This window comes from Scardinius erythrophthalmus, assembly GCF_964197995.2.
Source record: "Scardinius erythrophthalmus genome assembly, chromosome: 11".
NCBI lineage: Eukaryota > Metazoa > Chordata > Actinopteri > Cypriniformes > Leuciscidae > Scardinius > Scardinius erythrophthalmus.
The window spans coordinates 10,604,960-10,623,495 of NC_138231.1; the positions used below are offsets into that span (position 1 = coordinate 10,604,960).

At 35.9% G+C, this 18,536-nt stretch overlaps 1 protein-coding gene across 2 annotated transcripts; it reads right to left on the bottom strand.

Annotated features, from left to right (window-relative positions):
• Positions 1-1,810: 1,810 nt before the first annotated feature.
• flvcr1 (FLVCR choline and heme transporter 1) lies at positions 1,811-18,533 on the bottom strand. Of its 2 annotated transcripts, XM_081379581.1 has the most exons (17): positions 18,336-18,533; positions 17,880-17,912; positions 17,705-17,778; positions 17,455-17,536; positions 17,294-17,356; positions 16,333-16,442; positions 15,058-15,113; positions 14,864-14,976; positions 10,691-10,835; positions 10,121-10,261; positions 9,274-9,341; positions 8,362-8,465; positions 7,820-7,930; positions 7,372-7,477; positions 5,657-5,768; positions 5,505-5,569; positions 1,811-2,990 (listed from the first exon to the last, which is right to left on the bottom strand). In XM_081379581.1, exons 1-17 carry the CDS (start codon positions 18,390-18,392, stop codon positions 2,907-2,909), a joined length of 1,524 nt encoding a protein of 507 aa, XP_081235707.1. In that variant the 5' UTR covers positions 18,393-18,533; the 3' UTR covers positions 1,811-2,906. The 2 variants fall into 2 exon arrangements, with proteins under 2 accessions (XP_081235707.1, XP_081235706.1); XM_081379580.1 differs by lacking the exons at positions 14,864-14,976; positions 15,058-15,113; positions 16,333-16,442; ... (3 more) ...; positions 17,880-17,912; positions 18,336-18,533 and adding an exon at positions 11,358-12,295.
• Positions 18,534-18,536: the final 3 nt, after the last annotated feature.

Genomic DNA, 18,536 nt, shown 5'->3' on the forward strand with positions numbered 1-18,536 from the left:
TAAAAAGCACTGTTGTCGTTTTTATTAATATTTTGAAGTAGTTTTAATATTTTTAAATTTAGATTTTCATATTTTCCGTTCTAATTTTATTTTTAGTTAAAGTTTTAGTAATTTTGTTGTGTTATGTGTGATATAGTTTTTTATTAGTCCTAATTTTTATTTCCGATTTTTTAGTTATTTTAGTAGGCCATATGAATTAATTCATTCTCATTAAATTTGGTTATTTTCATTAAATGAAAATAAGAAATGTTTCCTTGGCAACTAGCTGAAATAAAATATATATTTTTAATTGTATTATTTTATTTCAAGTAGACTAATGACAATGTGTTTTTAAGGTTTTAGTTTTAGTTAACTAATAACCCTGACTCATAGTGTAGCAGCTATATCAATAAAGAAGAGATCCCAACAGTGTCCAAAACATTTTTAAGGGAGTTCATTTATAATTAATTACTATTTCATAAGAACATAAAATATTTTATTCTGGTTGTCTTCAGATGAGCAGTATAAAGACAGTTTTACATTGCATCAGTTTTAATAATTTTATACATTAAAATATACTGATAGAAAAGATATTTGGTTACACTTTATTTTAAGGTGTGACTGTTACAGTGTAATTATATGTTTAAGTACTGAGTAATAATAATTAACAACATGTACTTATAGGGTTAGGGTAGGATTTGGTTTAGGGTTAGTGTCATGTAATTATGCATAATTTACTATTATTACTATGGTAAGTACATGTAACATAAATAAAGTATTACCAGATATTTTATATATTTCTAAATCCTGTTGTCATTTTTGTCTTCTTTAGGTAAAATTAGAAATTGTGCAGAAGATATCCCTATCATATCATTTTATTTTAGCTTCTGCTCTCCACTCAATGTGATGAAGTTAAAAAGAACCATTCTATATAGCTATCTATAGTGTCTCCATGCTGTTAATCAAGGAAAGCACATAAAGGGATAGCTCATTCACTTCCATAGTATATATATATATATATTCCCCATACTATGGAAGTCAATGTGGCCCATCAACTGTTTGGTTAACAACAATCTTCAAAATACCTTCTTTTGAGTTCAGCAGAAAAAAAGTAATTCATACAGGTTTCAAACAACTTGAGGGTGAGTAAATGATGACAGAATTTTCATTTTGAAGTGAACTATCCCTTTAAGGTTAAAACGCATTGATGAACGAGAAATATCCTGTATGGTCACTAGAGGGCGCTAGAATTCTAAACTCAACATTTCTCAAATTAAAGGTCTGCATTTCATTGCTTACACAGACTCAACTCAAACTTTGATTTGTAGATCATTTCACGTTTATCTATTTTGTTTTACTTTTTAAACATATTATTAATTGAAAACCACAATCTGTATGTTCGACTTAGTAATATCTGAATAGTTGCTTTCTGAAACGTGCTTCAAGAAATCGTATTATAGTAGCAAGAGAGTGCTAAGAGATCCATGGAGAAAAACAGTTTAGAGAAAAACTGTAAAAAAAAAAATAGATAAAAAAACAAGATTAAAATAAATAAATTATTAATCTAACAGTACATTACTATAATGAGTAGGAAAACGTGAAACTTAACAGAAACTAAATATTTTCAGAATAATATTGTAGATATTTATATAAATCCACAATATAAAGTGGGTCTTTGTAGAATAAATTATATAGATGGCTTTTAAAAATTTGCACGAGAATGATCACATTTGTGCGTCTGTTCCGTCAAAGACTGAAAACCCCTGTATATAACATATTTGCAATAACAAACAAACTGCATAATTTCATTTTTGCAATTTCTTTTTATTTTAAAACAGCAGTGATGGAAACATGAGTCCCTTCCAGTCCTTTAAAGCTCAGAGTGTATTGCAAATGAGTTTTTTACTTTAGTGAATTTCCCAGCATCATTTTAATATCATATCATTTCACAATCGTGTGAAACCCCAGTCTGCACAGCTGCCTTCATCATCCAACAAGTATACCAAGTAGAAACAGTAGAAATTCAAACCAGAAATGTATAAATACGAAAACAATCCGGAAAAAGCCATCTTTCCAATAAATAAGCATCTAAAGTAAAAAAGCAAATTAGTTAAAAGCAAGTAAACCTAGACTTATAAACCATTAAAATAATAGTGCTCTTTCTTCCACACTTTTGAGGAACGACATATTCATTAAACCTATATCACATTCCTTTTTAAACAAACCACATTTTTAACGTGGTACAAATGCTGAAAGGTTAATTTGTGCTTTCTGGAAAAGACTAAACAAGCCTTCTCCTAGTATATGTATGTGTTACAGGTCAAAAAAGTTGCATTTACACATATTTGATTTTATCGTGCAATGACAGCATACGCACTTGAAATGATGTCACAGTTTCATAATGGTAGGCGATTTTGCTAAAGCGCTCACATACAGTATACACTACAATTTTGCATACAATGTCTTTTTAGTTCAAAGAACACTTCATCATCCTGAATAAATAAGATGGGAATTGTGGAATTATTACATGTAGATGTTCTGCAGTGTAACAGCAGACTTTAGAAACGTCCCAGCAACGAACAGTCAGACACGTCCTTTGAGACGAAGCAAACAAACATATGCTGTTCCAGTCACACCAACATGATTGTGCATTTGGGCCTTACAAGCCATGTTAAAATCCTAATATTTGGTCCACAATTCTTGAAACAATAAATAACTAAAATAATTAAGAGACAGATTGTATATACAATTAGCCAAGATTCAGAGAAATTCATTTACAGCATATTTGTGAACATCTATCACTGTCCGTTTTCACTGAAAATGGTGCTATATCATTACATTACAGCAAAATAAGGAGATTTCAAGTCATCTCAGGAGAGTCTGTAATCTCTTGGGATTTTCGAAGTGCTGTTGGAAACGTTTAAGACTTATATTGAAGTCTCGCGAGGTGAGCTAGAGGACTCCAGCTTGACGTCACTGGACGCTTTATCAGAAGGCAGCTCAGTGGGAACCTTCAGGGGAGAGAAACACGTGCTCAAATTAAGATCTCATTAAGACATGGAAATCTTTTTCATGTCCCTTAAGACGGCAATTAATTGATAAAATGGTTATCTTGAACACCAGGATATCGAAGGCTAAATGCACTACCAATCAAAGGTTTGAGATCTGTCTCTTATGCTCACCAAGGCTGCATTCATCTGATCGAAAATACAGTAAACCTAAATAAAATAATTATTTACCATAGTAATATATTTTAAAATACTGGGTGGGCCGTTTATATGGATACACCGTAATAACATGGGAATGGTTGGTGATATTAAAGTCCTGTTTGTGGCACATTAGTATATGTGAGGGGGCAAACTCCTCAAGATGGGTGGTGACCATGACATATACTAATGTGCCACAAACAGGACTTTAATATCACCAACCATTCCCATGTTATTACGGTGTATCCATATAAATGGCCCACCCTGTATAATTCATTCCTGAATTTTCAGCATCATTACTCCAGTCTTCAGTGTCACATGATCCTTCAGAAATCATTCTAATATGCTGATTTGGTGCTCAAGAAACATTTCTTATTATTATCAAATGTTGTGCTGCTTATCATTTTTGTGGTAAACCTGATTCATATTTTTATTTTTTACAGGATTATTTGATAAATAAAAAGTTCAAAAGAACAGCATTTACTTGAAACAGAAATCTTTCGTAACATTATAAATTAATGCACCATTGCTGAATAAAAGTATTCTTTTACATGTACATACTATGTACTTATTATAGTAATTACAATAACTGTGTAATAACTAGGTACTAACCCCTAAAACTAGGAATCTACCCCTAAACCTAACTTTAACCTATGTAGTTACCTTACATTACCCAGTACTTTATTAGTTAAGTACAGGCAAGTGCACGTAATGTAAAATAAAGTGCAACCAAAAACTCTTATTGAGCCCAAACTTTTGAATGTTAGTGTACATTGAAAAACAGAGAACAAACATAAAAGGTAAAATAACACTTCTTGACATTACATTTTACTTTCAAACATGTCAGGCAAAATCCTTGAACTCTCTGTACCTGGTTTTGTCACTTGGGTCTGTTTGGTCTTGGTGTGTGATGGATTTTAATTAATCAACTTTAATTAATCAACTAACATTTGTTTTTCTTGCAGGAACGACATTCATATGCTTTTAAATGTTTCCAAACTCTTTGGGGAAAACTTGTGACTTTGAGTATGTGTGTGTGTGTGTGTGTGTGTGCGTGTAAATAACAGAAAGGGGAAGTGAAACTAGACAGATGACTAGTTCTCAAACCTTGTGATAAGTAATCACAAAATCAGAGTATGCTTGTGCCAGTGACAGAGGAAAAAAGGTTGGGGCTTTTGAAGCAATTGAACCAATCATTTTGAAGGTGACATGTTAGTCTTATTTGTTTTCTCAATTCTATAAAAACTGTTGTATCCGTGTTCTCTGGTGGGATTCTCAATGGAATTTGTCTGAGATCCTCCGGCCTTGCTTCTTGGGAGAGATTCCCTGAGAACTGCTCGGGAAGATCTCCTGGCCGTGATTAAAGCATTTAAAGGACATTTGCAGGTCTGTTTGTCGATTATTCCTGCGCAGGAAGCTAGTTTAGGAAGGAAGCTAGTTTAGGAAGGAAGCTAGTTAGGTGCTATTATAGAATGGGGAAAAATCTACCACAGGTGACAGAACTCTGACACTGCTATTGTCTTGTCCTGTCTTTTGTCCACATAAATAGTTTTGTGTGCGGAGCGTGGTGTTCGGATCCCAGCGCTTCGGTCTAGTTTAGTTTCGGTTTGGGGGTTCGGACATTCATGCTCCGTGTGTTTGTATTCTGTTCTTTATATTGTGTATACGCACTTCTGTATTCGGGCCGTACGCACTTCTGTCTGCGTGTGGTGTTGTTTTCTGTGTAGCACGAGGTTCGTGTTTACATCAGCCATGTGCTTTCTCGTTGTGTTTTCGCACAGCTTGCTTGTCTGGTTCTTTGTGCCATGTGCTTTCATGTCTATTGTGTAACCCCACCCTTCCTGTTACTGTATCTGTTTATTGGTTAATTTGCCCCACCTGTTCTCTTTCATTATCTGCCTTGTTTGCTCCCTATTTATTCTGATTGTGTTTGCAGTCTTGTGTCAGATCATCCTGTTCCAGATCGTCCTGTTCCAGAATGTCTTGTGCCAGAATGTTCCCTCTCGTGTGTTTTTGTGCCTTGTTGTTAGTCAAGTCAAGTCAAGTCAAGTTCTGCTGCCGATTGTTTTTTATTAAATAAAAGACCATAAAATTCTGCATTCTTGAGTCCTCGACTCATCCCTCATCTCAACCTTGACAGTACCAATGAATATTCACTTTGATTATAGCATAGTTTGGTCTGTATTCTCAGGCAAACATCTTTTTGATCCTAAAATTTTACTTTGATCTACTAATTGTATCAAGATTTGAATGGTTGAGCATCTCTGTTTGGCCTATTTATTTTGCAAATGTGATGAATAGCATAAAAATGAGACTTACTGCTTGTCCTTTGTTTGTATTGCCCACATTGACGTCGTTTCTTTTGAGGTCTGATTTAATCAGAGCTGTAGGAACAACACAAAGGTTTCTTAATGCTGTTCACATATAACACTGATCAATAATAGGAAAGGCCTGTAAATAAGAATAGTAACCTGTTAGAACAATGCCAAGGAGGATCCAAGCACACAAGAAAATGTTTCCGCTGAGTGGGCCGTATTCTGTGGTCAGCTTCCCTTGTATGAGAGTAAATATGATGCCGAACACCTAAAAATGAAAGATAGAGTATGAGACAGAAATACTTAATTACCAATGACTCATTTAAGAATAATCTAAACCTGTTCCTCAACATGTTGGAGATAAACAGAGTTAAGGGCTAAGCCTGTCAAATTAAATGTGGGTGTGTATTTCTTTCACCAGGCTGTTCAAACTGAAAGTGGTTACCAGGGCGTGTATGGAAATTAGGGGAGTAATGGTTCTCAGTAAAAAAAATATAAAGTACTGTTCTCCACCAAGGGTTCGGCACCCACTTGCACCGCGTTTATCTCAAATCTGACGACGCATACACGTCTATAATATGGTTTGTTGAAAATAAATAAAACAGACAGAGTTAGGCTAATGTATGTTACTGACTGTCGATGGATACACAGTCTGGAGTCCACTAAACTTTGTTCAATGCGAGTGCCGTATGCTCGAATATGACGTGTGCAAGAAGAGATGCAAGAAGAAAGAAAACTTGCGCACACGCTGTGAGAAGATTTGTGCTCATCCGAAGCGCACGCACGGAAAGCCTTGAAAGTCTTGCATTTGAACGGACAAATTCACACAAAATGTATGTCAACATGCCCGTCTTGTCGAGTATTCTAGCAAACATAGTAGGTTATTATATCTTAAGACTTAAGTTAATGTTAAAGGACAAGTTCGGTATTTTACACTTAAAGCCCTGTTTTCAGATCGTTTCTGATGAAATAGAACGGTTAAGATTAAAATTTGGACACATGCTGCTGTCCCGAAAATTTTAGGTTTCTTTCGCTTTCCCCCCACCTACAGAATGGCTGCATAGGTGCACTGGAATAATCCTTCCTAAAACGCATTAAACTTTCGTTTACAAAGACGTGAAACTCACCGAGTGGTCAGGGGTGTTCACTGATATGCTCACACAAAAATCGCTGCAAAAGATGCTTTCCAACAGGTGTTTTACCATTCATTGTAAAACTGTGGACCTATTTTTCCAAACGCCTCACACCCGTACATTCTTCCGTTGAGAGCTTGAATAATAGACACTCCAGCCCAGTTGGTGGCGGAGTAATACCGTACCTCACAGCACATCCAATACAAGTCAATGGACATCCAATACAAGTCAATGGAGTTGGACAAAAACTACGATAAAACCTGTTGGAAAGCATCTTTTGCAGCGATTTTTGTGTGAGCATATCAGTGAACACCCCTGACCACTCGGAGAGTTTCACATCTTTGTAAACGAAAGTTTAATGCGTTTTAGGAAGGATTGTGGGGAGGTGGGTGGGTGCTACCACAGAAACCGAAAATTCTCGGGCCAGCAGCATGTGTCCAAATTTCAATCTTAACCATTCTATTTCATCAGGGCAGGACAATGCATTTTTTCAGTATCAGTGTGTACAACAAAAGACAAGGAAATCATCCTTGTATCTTTGCTCTATTGTATTTATTTGTGCTGTTGCTTGTAGTTTGATTATTTGTTTTTATTTGACAGTTATTCCTTTTATCCCTGAACATAGCACAAACCGTACTGAAACCATGACCCTAAAACCGTGATATAAACCGAACAGTGAGTAATACAAATATGCTTATTACAAAAATGAAACAAGTTGAATGAGCAGACCACACATACCTGTGCAAACGCATTCAGAAGACCGGATGACGTGCCCTCGGACTCAGGGTATGTGATTTCGACACCGAATTCAAAGCCAATGGGAAGGTAACCAGTCATAAAAAACCTTTCGAAAAGAATAGTAGTAACATGAGTCAAATGTACCCGGCTGGTAGAGAACAATTTTAATGGGAGAAGCTAATGTACAGCATGTACAAACATGTATCAAACAACAATAGGAAACCTGAAATATAAAAAAATTATTAAAAACTCATGTTTGATTTGACAAAGATGTGTGATTAATTAGTTCATTTTGTAATCGATTGACAGCACTAAAAATAAGATATACAACCTATGCTTGGGAGAGAGAATAAAGGAATAGTGATCTGTCTGGACTTGTGAATCAAGATACTAATTTCAGAAGTTATAGTGACGGGCACAATAAGTTGAACTTTAATGGCAGGCTTACCCTAGAGCCCCAGCAGTAAAGAAGATAACGAGCAGATATCCAGCGTTCAGCGTGAATGTGAACACCACCATTCCAACAAAGGACAGCACGTAGACGATCAATGTTGTCAATCTAAAGGGTGAAAGAAAAAATTAAAAACCTTTGACAAGCTGCTTGTCTCAAATCTTTTTTGTTTGGGGACAAAAGTTTTCCCCAGGCAGATTTCGCAATGGGTTCAAGTTGGTCCGGTATATTCACTGAATATTCACTGAATATCTGACCAACAGAAAGCTGCTTGGCTTGTAAGTGACTTCTATGTGAGCTGTAATTCATTTATCGCTACACTGTTGACAACAGACAGAAAATGGACCTTTTTGGTGAAAATTTTGCTAATGTGGCGGCACCTTAAATAAAAAATTAGAAAGAAAATAAATATACTCAACATAGTCATAACAATTTATGGATTAGCAGCTGCTAATAATGAAAATCTGGTACTAATATGAGTGCAAGAAGCTTAATGCTTCAAAGCCAAAAAATTCCACTGGTTTAGCAGATATACATACTTATAGGATTTAGTACGATCCAACCAGACTCCACACAGTATTGAGCCGAACATTCCAGCCACCACCAAAGTCAAGCCGATTCTGCCTGTGTTAAGCTCTTCACCCTAAAAAAAATTTTTTAGAAGGTTTAAAAGTGATTTTAACATTTCTATCACATTTAAACATACCAGTAATACTGTCCTCCAGTGAGATTTGATCTCAGGATTTTGGTATAAAGAGCTCACAAAACCAAGTTCAATAGGCCTCCAGTTTGTTAACCAGCAACTGATTGCATGTATTTTGGGCCTCATCTACTGCAACACTTTTGACTAAAGCCGGGTGCACACTGTACGATTTTGGCCACCATTTGGACCCTGAGAAAACTTTTTGCGAATCCATACTGTACATCTTCTTTTTTACTTCATGCATCCCTTTTTAACAAATCTTGACTGTCGCGCAGTGTGACATGGCTTACTGCGGGGAACATGTTTGTACAGTATGACAAGCAAAATGGTAAAGGACTATTAAATCGTACAGTGTGCACCTGGCTCAACTTTCATTAATTTGTTAGTGCCAACTGTTTTTAAAATATCTCATGACCAGATAAGGAAGTGAATATCACAGTAAGAAATATCACATGGTGTGTGCGGTCTCTAAACTGAAGCCTTGTGGGAAAGCCTGCAGAACATTCGGACAGATCAAACTTGGGGATGTACACAGAAGAGCTTGTCTTTTCATTTGGGCTCTGTCATGAGTAGCAGGCATGCATGAAAAGCAGCTAATGAACTGGACAATAAATCGGTGACCAGCAGCCCATTCCCGGAAAAGAGTACCGTGGTGCGCCTGAGACGGACCCAGAAAGACCCCTACACACATGCACATGGCATAGTCATGCTAAAGCGGTAAATACAGAGTTTATCAAAGGTCACTTACCGGGTAGTAAGTAATTATCATTTGATTGAGAAGTGTAGATACAGAGTAGAATGATCCGGTCATGATGCCTAAAAACATTATCAGATATTTTGAAAATGATGCTTAAAAAAAAAGTTGACAATATTTGCTGAAGTCCAGAACTTTCTATATAATAAAACTGAAATTGTAGGTAGCATTAGAGAAGGTTGATGATACTGTATAATTACAGTATTAATTTAATAAGCCATACACAAAATAAAATAACAGAAATCATCTCATAATGAATGGTGTATGGTGCTCTATTGAAAGCATTTGGAAAATATTAAGCTTAGATTAAAGGAACAGTGAACCCACAAATTATCATTTAAAAAATAAACAATAAATAAAAAAGTATTTAATGAAATACATCATATTTTTAAGAAAAAAAATTTTTGCTTTTGGATTCCATGGAAGAAAGAAAGTCATACAGGTTTAAAACAACATACGTGTGAGTTAAGGCTTATTCACACCAAGGACAATAACTATAAGGATAAGTTTATAGTTCTAAAAATTGTTTTAAATATAAAGGAATAGCAGAATCCCCACTACAACAATAACGATTATGACACAGAGGAACAATATTGCTGGAATCACGTTTTTTCCAGCTTATAAATGATAAAAACACTGACAGCCAATCAGAATCCATCCTGCCACCTCAAGCATTTAATGTGTCAGACCACATAACTGGAGCGTGTGCTTAGAATAAACAGAATGATGTGGTGTGGTTATCATATAGTTAATATAGTTATCTTTATAGTTACCGTTCTTGGTGTGAATGGCCTTAAATTATGACCGAATTTTCAATTTTTGTATTGAATAATTCTCTCACCATAGCTGATGAGGAGCAGAATGAAGGGCTTGCTCCTAAAAAGGTTGATGATTGATCGTTTGTATGAATAGTCTTCAGCTGGACCAGTAGAGAGAACAGCTTGGGCTTTGCTGGGTGGGAGTGGAGGTCTATCCTTAATGACTGAGAAAGCAAGTGAGAATGAGACACACATGAACATGTAATTCTGATAATCAGATTACTAAACATGTCGTGAGGGATTAACATACAGGGTTTCATTTTGATACTCTTTAAAATATGAATCATTGTTGCATACAACTCTCTCGCCCATGTTTATAAAACAGCCCTTTTCCATATTCTGATGACGGATGACACATCAATATATGCAAAGATAATTTGCAAGTTTCTCCAAGTCAACTAGTTGATTGTGTATTGTTAACCATAATGGCAAAAGCATAGCATGCAGAAGAATGAATGAGAGAAGAATATTTTCCATGATTTCTTTAGACTACATGCATCGGTTGTATTATTATTTTTTTATCTCCATGCTTATTTCTTTATCTCCTTTATCTTAAAAAGTTCTAAGAATGTGAAATGTATACGGATTCTTACCAAATATTGTTAGAAGGAAGAGCAGAGTTGAAACTCCAGCTGTTCCATAGAACATTATGCTGATGTTGTGGCCCATGAGATCTTTGTCGTCTGCAGTGTTGGGAACCAGTACAGGTGGGAGCAGGAAACCTATGGCTACACCAAGCTGAATGGAAATAAGTTGGCAAAAATAAGCACATAAAACAATAATAAAACACTACACTCTTAAAGAATAATAAATACACAAATGTTAAATATTTATGGCCTCACTTTAAATTAGTGTTTATATCACTGTGTATTTAAATACCAAGTACCCTAACACAAATGTATAATGGTTACCATAGTTCCCGCCAAAATAATAAACTAACGAAACTGTTTGATTACCAATATTCTTCCAAATATCTGGACCAACTTTAACTTGAGGAATGCGTGAAAGTGAAAGAATTTTAGACATTCCAAAACACATCTAAAACTGAATTTTCCAGCAGGTATTTTAGTGGAAACTTTTGTAACCATGGCATTTTTGGTAAATGCTACAACATAAGGTGACATTATTTAATGAAGCTGTCCTGACTGCACCTATTCGTACTTTTAAATACCAAGGCAAGTGACATTCGTACTATGTCATATCAATGTCGGGTAATATTTAACTAGATATATCTTAAATGACATAATTTACAATGCACACCTGGTTGCCCAACACCGCTGTGGCACAGGCCGTGGAAACTTCTTTCGGGCCGAACCAAACCGACGCGATTCTGGAGGGGAGACCGAGGATGAACACCTGTGCCACAGAGCATATGATCTGTGCGGTCATGGTGACCCAGAACAGATTGGGCCCCACACTGGCGCACTTTACCCACGCACCCAGAGCATTCAACCCGGCCCCTAACAACGCAGTCATCCTCAGCCCCTTCTTATCTAACAGCCACGTCGCGGGGAAGATTAAAGGCACATAAGCGACCATATAGACCACGGAGAGCCAGTCAATCATAATGCTTGATACTTCATAATACTCCATGAAGATGTTCGTAATGATGCTGTACTGGATCCACTGAAAGGCGTTGACTAGGGAATAGAGGCTGAACACGGCGAGAACGGAGAACCGCCTCCAGAAGAGTCTTGTCTCGAGCGCATCGTTATTGTGCTCGGCGGGAAGCATCGCCTCCTTTTCATCCGGTGTTGGAAGCTCCTGTTCCAGCACCTTTGGATCCAATATTATATGGACCGATCCATTGGAAAGCTCCTTGTAGCCGCTGTCGTCGTCTGTATTTGCTTCCGTGACAATGCCGTCAGGTGTGCTGTCAGGCAGAACATGCTGCTCTGGAAGAAACTCACCTGCCACCATCTCGGCTAAATTAACCCAGTCACTTAGATTCTAATTCATATCAAATCTGACTAGATGTGTAATTCTCTGACTAAACGTCTCCCGAGGCGGTAAGTGCGTGACACAAAGAGACAATGATGACGTTTTCGGAAGGTCCACTTGATAATAACGCTAATAAAACACTGTAATTTAAGATGAATTGGCTGAATTAGGACCACGTTTCCTTTCACTACCGGCTTCAGCAGCATGTGAGAGATGATGATGGCGTGATCTGCGCATCCACTTCGGATTTGCTCCCCTTTTACTCACTACAGTAAGCTGATTTATTCGTTTGGCAAGGACCAATGAGACTGCAGAAGGGGCGGGGCAAGTAGGCGAGCCTTTCCTTTTTCTACTGTTACTCGCTATGAACAATGAGAGCTGCGTCAGCCACTTTTTTCTCTTTCTCCATCAACACACAAGACTGCTCTTAATTTGCAAACCAAATTTCTTATATTTTATAAACGAATTTTAATTAGAAATAAACATTTTAAAGACACACACACAAAAAAAAACCGCTGAAAACAATGTTTTAAAAGTACTGACATTTATGTAGCTTTTTTGGCAGTTTATATCATACCGTTTTTTCTTTAGTCATAAAATGTTTAATTTATTTAATAAGCACACTGTACAAAAATGAATATATGTAAAGCCATTTCATATAGTAAAATACGGTGAAATCTCTGTTCAAACTTGCCTGGGGAACCGAGTACAATTAAATAAAGCGCGATGGTGTAAGAAGGAATTATTAATAACACATTTTAGGCATACTAAATTTGGCGGTACAGTTTTAATTTAGCTTTATAATTATTCTTTCTTAAGTTCAACGTAAGTTTTATTTTATTCTAAGTGCTGAGTTGTGGCCTGCGTGGAAAACAAACAATTTTGATTTATACATCTCATTTATACCCATATTTCTTATACTATATCAGTGAAATGTTAAAATGAATAGATAGATAGATAGATAGATAGATAGATAGATAGATAGATAGATAGATAGATAGATAGATAGATAGATAGATAGATAGATAGATAGATAGATAACTTAGATAGATGTCCATTCAAACTGAATCATCCGCGACACAAAGCCAACAAAACACGACATAAATTACAATGAATTCTGAAATTTAGGTTAATTTTTTTATATGAGCAGAAATTACATGCGTGGTTACCATGGTTATATCTTGCAAACATTAACGACTGAACTGGCCATATGCTATTGCTACTTCGACTGTAGTAGCCTACATATAATGAATACCATGTCAAAATCGAAGCAAGACCAACTATACACGTTGAATATGCAGAGAGAGACCTGGTGTTGCGTAGAGGCAACCAACAAGTCTTGGAATTTACCAGAAAGAAAGCACTTCCGTCGTCACCTCAGGAGCAGCTGTGAGTTCAGCGCCCTGCAGACTCCGAGTACCGAGCAGCGGTGCTCCTGGATGGGCAGCAACAACAACACACATCCCGAGCGAAAGCATTTCGAAGACAGCTGTAAGATGAGCCTCAACTCTCTTTTTTAAATTTGTTGGGAAAGTCAACTATACTTCAAATAGCATTATGGTAACATTTTCCATGATAAAGTAAAATATGGTCTACTTGTATCCTTCCAGATAGTAATGCTCACCTGGTGTGAGGAACTGCAATCAACCTCTGTGCAGAGCAAATGTTTTTCTCCAGACAGCAATAAACATGTATAATGAACCAATCTGGCAATAATAGTGGTTTATTTTTTTATTATTTAAACTATTTTACATATGAAAAACAATGATATTACAAAGTCATTGGCATACAATGAACATTTGCCCATCATACTTATATAAAAACCAGTGTAAATTTCTTTTTTAAAGAAACAGAAAAGAAAAACTTTTGAATAATGTTTTAATGGGGAACATTTTTTCTCAAAACAAAACTGTCCAGAAAGATTTACTCACTAATCTGATAGATCCTTTTATGATACTTTTACAGTGATTTTGCATAATTTTTTGAAGCTTTAAAGCTCCAGACTCCATTCATTTTAAGTGCATGGATAAAACCAATTGGTTTTTGAGTGATATCTTTATTTACAAAATTAAATAAGATAATATTAACTCTAGGTTTTTAACTTCGAAAACAATCGAAGGGCATTTTGTGTAGTGACTTCCATTACTACACCTGAAGATATTCCCTTAACTTTTGCAATGTATTCACAGCTGATCGTTATGTTTCCGGGTTCATTTCTAACCTAGAGCAGTAAAAAGAAAAAAAACACAGGCAGTGAGGTTCAAAACATCTCAGTCATACAGAAAATCTGATAATTATAACAGATTAGGACTTACATGATTGTCAAGCCCCAAGGCTGGAGAGTCTGTCTCAAGGCAAATGTGTTCCAGTGGAATCTGTCTGATTAATTTTGCTCTCTGCATTTAAAGTACAGTATTAATATATTAAAGAAAACTAAACTATATGTCTGTCACATACACTCTCAGAAAAAAAGCATACAAAAGCTGTCACTGAAGCAGTACCCTTTAAAAAGGTAAACCTTTGTACCTAAAGAGTGCGTAGTACCTCAAAGGTTCATATTATTACATAAATGGTACATATTAGAACCTTTTTCAAGTAAATTGTCCAGTGACAGCTTTTGTACCATTTTTTCTGAGATTCTACAGTTAAATCGTATATTTCCAGTTCAAACATTCATTCTGTGTACGGGATGTGCGACGTGGAACAGGGTCATCTGAGATTCTTTAATTTATGTTTCATATCTTTATTGCATACTTATTATACTTGTTTATGACTTTATGGCAGATAAGATGAGCAAAGTTATTAAAGGAGAATCCTTATCAAACCTGCTCGTTTTTGCTGACGGCAGGCGGAAAGGAGAAGGAGAATCCAGCATGAACCCCTTCCATGGCAACCGATGGCTTCCCGGCAAAATTATGCAACAATGCTTGGCTAATCCCTGAAGACATAAAAGCAGAATTATGCAAGAAATTCAGAAAGGTCACAGAGACACAATGATTTGCTAGCTGGTAGCTCTTACCTAGTTCTTTCATTGTGGCTATGGTAACCTTGGCAGCTGAGCGGGAATGTACATTCCTTCAAGACAAGAGATAAGAGCGTCAAAGAGACTGCAAAAACAACTGTCAGTTCAGGATGTACAATATATGTTGCTATGCCAGGGCTCCACATTAACATTTGAGGGCATTAGCACGGGTGCCACTAAGTCCTACAGATGGTGGCACCAGCACCTGATCTGGTAGCAGGAGTTTTGAGCATGAAGGTAATTTAATCATAAAATTACTATTATTTTGCATGAATTAGTGCAGTAACTAATAATATTACACGTTTATTTCTTGGAAATGCACATTTGACAGTAAAGCACTGAGCTTGAGTTGAGATGCAGATAAAATGAACTTTTATCAACAAGTCATATGTTTAAAAAAAGGTGTACTTGCAGTGTACATCATGTATGTACATGGGGAACAGGACAGTAAAATAAAGTTCTTGCAGAAAACTTTAAATATTTTGGTAACACTTTATTTTAAGTTTCCTTGTTACAAATATTTCATGTAGTTTCTATTGTAATTACTATAAATGATGCATAATTTCATGCAACCAAATCTAATCCTAACCATATACTGTAGTAAGTACATGTAGTTAATTAATATTACTCAGTACTTAAATGTATAATTACACTGTAACAAGGACCCCCTAAAATAAACTGTTTTATCACATTAAAAATAACATTTAAATTTAATTACATTTAGAGCTTTGAAGTGCTGGAAAAAGTGTGAAGCACTTGGAAAGAACTACATGAATTTCACTCTAACAAACCCTGACATGAATAATGTAAAAACTATTCAACTATTTCTGCCACAATACCATGGTAACAGTTAGCGTTACTACATTAAATGAACAATGTTTCTTCTGGATTCCACGTCAGCGCTGTTTGATCTGATATCTATGGTTTATAACAGAGAATTCTGCGCCGGATTTAAATGTTTCTCACTAGATCTCGCAGCAATGTTATTAATACTGCGGCGAGACGCGCGGTTTCGTTCTTCGTTTCATTTGCCGTTTGATGTTTTTCATATGCAGTTGAATTGGCAGCTCTTCTCAGTTGGGCAACATGGTAGTGGCACCAGTGCCACCTCTAACAAAATTTAGTCGCACCGGCAAGAAAAAAGATTGCAGAATGTGACAATTAGGTCGCAGTCTGGAGCCCTGTGTGCAAAGTAATGTTAACATGTCAACATATCTGGGCGGCTTGTATGGTTGCCTGTTACTCTATAGAAAATGTAATGTTGCCACTCACACGGGCAAATCCAGTTCTTTAGATATTTCAAGTTGTTTTGTAAAGACTTTTATCTGTTCTTCACGCTCTTGATTAGTATTTGCATACCAGGGGGTAAAGTCAAGACCAATCTGTTGAGAAAAAAAAATACTGGTAAGCATACAGTAGATCACACAAGTAGTTGAATTAAGATTGAAAGTCGACTTAAATGTGATGCCTAGCTCTACTAGTCTCGTACAAACAGTTTCATTATCCCTAGACCAGTGGTTCTCAATCTTTTTGACTCAAAGGCCCCTCAATTATATACAACAATATTTGAAGGCCCCATGACTTTTCAAGTTTTTATGATTTACTGGATTTACGTTTATGATTTAACATATTTTATCTACCTGATAAAATATGTTAGAGCTTTTCACAACTAGAAAAATGTATTTTCAGAAAAAAAAAAAAAATGCCCATGGAGTTACAAGATTTGAGTCATTTAGGCTACATGATTTTTTTTCCAGGTCAGGAAATCACACTTTTGAAATTAGACTTGCTATGGGAATTAGATTTCTTCATAGAAAAAAAAGAAAAAAAAAAACAGTTGTTGAGGACATGAATTAAAATAAGAATAATAAACAGAGCAATTCCAAGAGGGTCCTCACACCATCGGTGCTCGGGCCCTAAATATGTATTTAGTTTGCTAAATATCTTGTGTATATTTATTTGTTTAGGGTTATTTTAATGCTCATTCTGTCTTATTTTATAATAATTCATATAAGTCATATTGAAGCCCCTTTGGAAGTCTCAACTTCTATGCTACAAGACTATAATGTCCATCAAAAAGGTATAAAAACTATGTAATTAAAGTAAGCTTAATGTTTTATTTTGGTTTGGTAAATGCTGGGTCAAATAATTCAAAATAATATTCAAATAATATTATAAAAATCCCCAATAGTGTCTGTTTAAAATAATTTTCCAAGACACTATCATACTGTACCTCTCCAATGGCAACGATATTATCTCTGTGCTTCTGGAACAAAGGAAGGAATGGCTCCAGGTCCTGTCAAAACAAAACTAATCATTTTGCACCAAAAGATCATAATATAGCATATGAAGCACAGTAAAACTATCTTTCTTTGTTATTTTTGTAATATTCACCTGAACCTTGACACTGTGCAAGTCTTTCCCTGACCCTTGAAGGGGATGAATGCCAAAACAAGGGAACACAAAACCAGGATAGCTATAAGAAAAATATTAAATATTAGTAAAGCTGCATGTGTCCGGCGCTGTGTAAGCACACTATAACTTAGTCATTCTAAAGGCAACATGATGCTTTTGAGATTCAGGAAAGTGAGAATGTTCTCATCCACAACTTTTGTTGGCACGTGAGAGGTTGTGTTCAACTTACGTTTTTGACAACTTAATAACTTTCTCAAACTCACTGGCTCCCTCTGTAACTGCCACAAGAGCTTTCACTCCAGTCTAATAATACATTAAACAGAAGAAGTCATTGTTGCAACATTTGGATCTTGTTAATTATCAGTTTTTATTTATTTATTTTCAGAGGTTTGACAAAAGCTTACCTGTTTAGCTCTCAGAAGTACATCATCTATGTCCTAGGGAAAAACATGAAAATAACTAACTTCTGTAACTGTGTCACAGTGAACTTGATTTCAGCTTGGTGTGGCAACAAACCCTTTATCTGTATAAAGTTTAAACACAATGATACTGACGACATACATATCCAGTTTACATAAAACACTATTTGTCTTTGATTATTGTAACTTCATTTGGGACAAAAAGTGGTCTAATAAGTACCTGTACCATGGCAAAATAATTAGATTAGTTCTAAACTCCAGTCTGCTGAAACAAACCTAAACCAGCAAACCTGATTAGTCTGGTTTAAGTGTTTTTTTAATCAGTCTCAGTATGGTTGTAACACACATTTATAAAGAGGTGACAGATAAGACCATAAAGACCTTATTGCTTTAAGATAAGTCTTTTGCAATTGAATTTGATGACTCCATGAGTTTTCTTACCTGTGTAAACTCATTTGCTGAAAGGTGACAGTGGCAGTCAATGAACTCTCTAGCCATGATTTTAGTGTAGCCAATATAAAATATTTTTCTCTTCAAATATTAACCTTGTTTTTAAACCACTCGTTGTTTTGGTTTTCATGATCAACATTTTCCCATCTGTCCGTGTGGCGTCTCCTTTTTACTGTCTATGGGCGTCTCACG

Coding starts and splice junctions, on each gene's coding strand:
- flvcr1 (XM_081379580.1), bottom strand. CDS start 12,017: ATGGTGGCAGGTGAGTTTCTTCCAGAGCAGCATGTTCTGCCTGACAGC. Junction 10,836..11,357: donor CAGCGGTGTTGGGCAACCAG/GTGTGCATTGTA, acceptor ATTTCCATTCAG/CTTGGTGTAGCCATAGGTTT. Junction 7,478..7,819: donor TTTACTGCTGGGGCTCTAGG/GTAAGCCTGCCA, acceptor TCTTTTCGAAAG/GTTTTTTATGACTGGTTACC.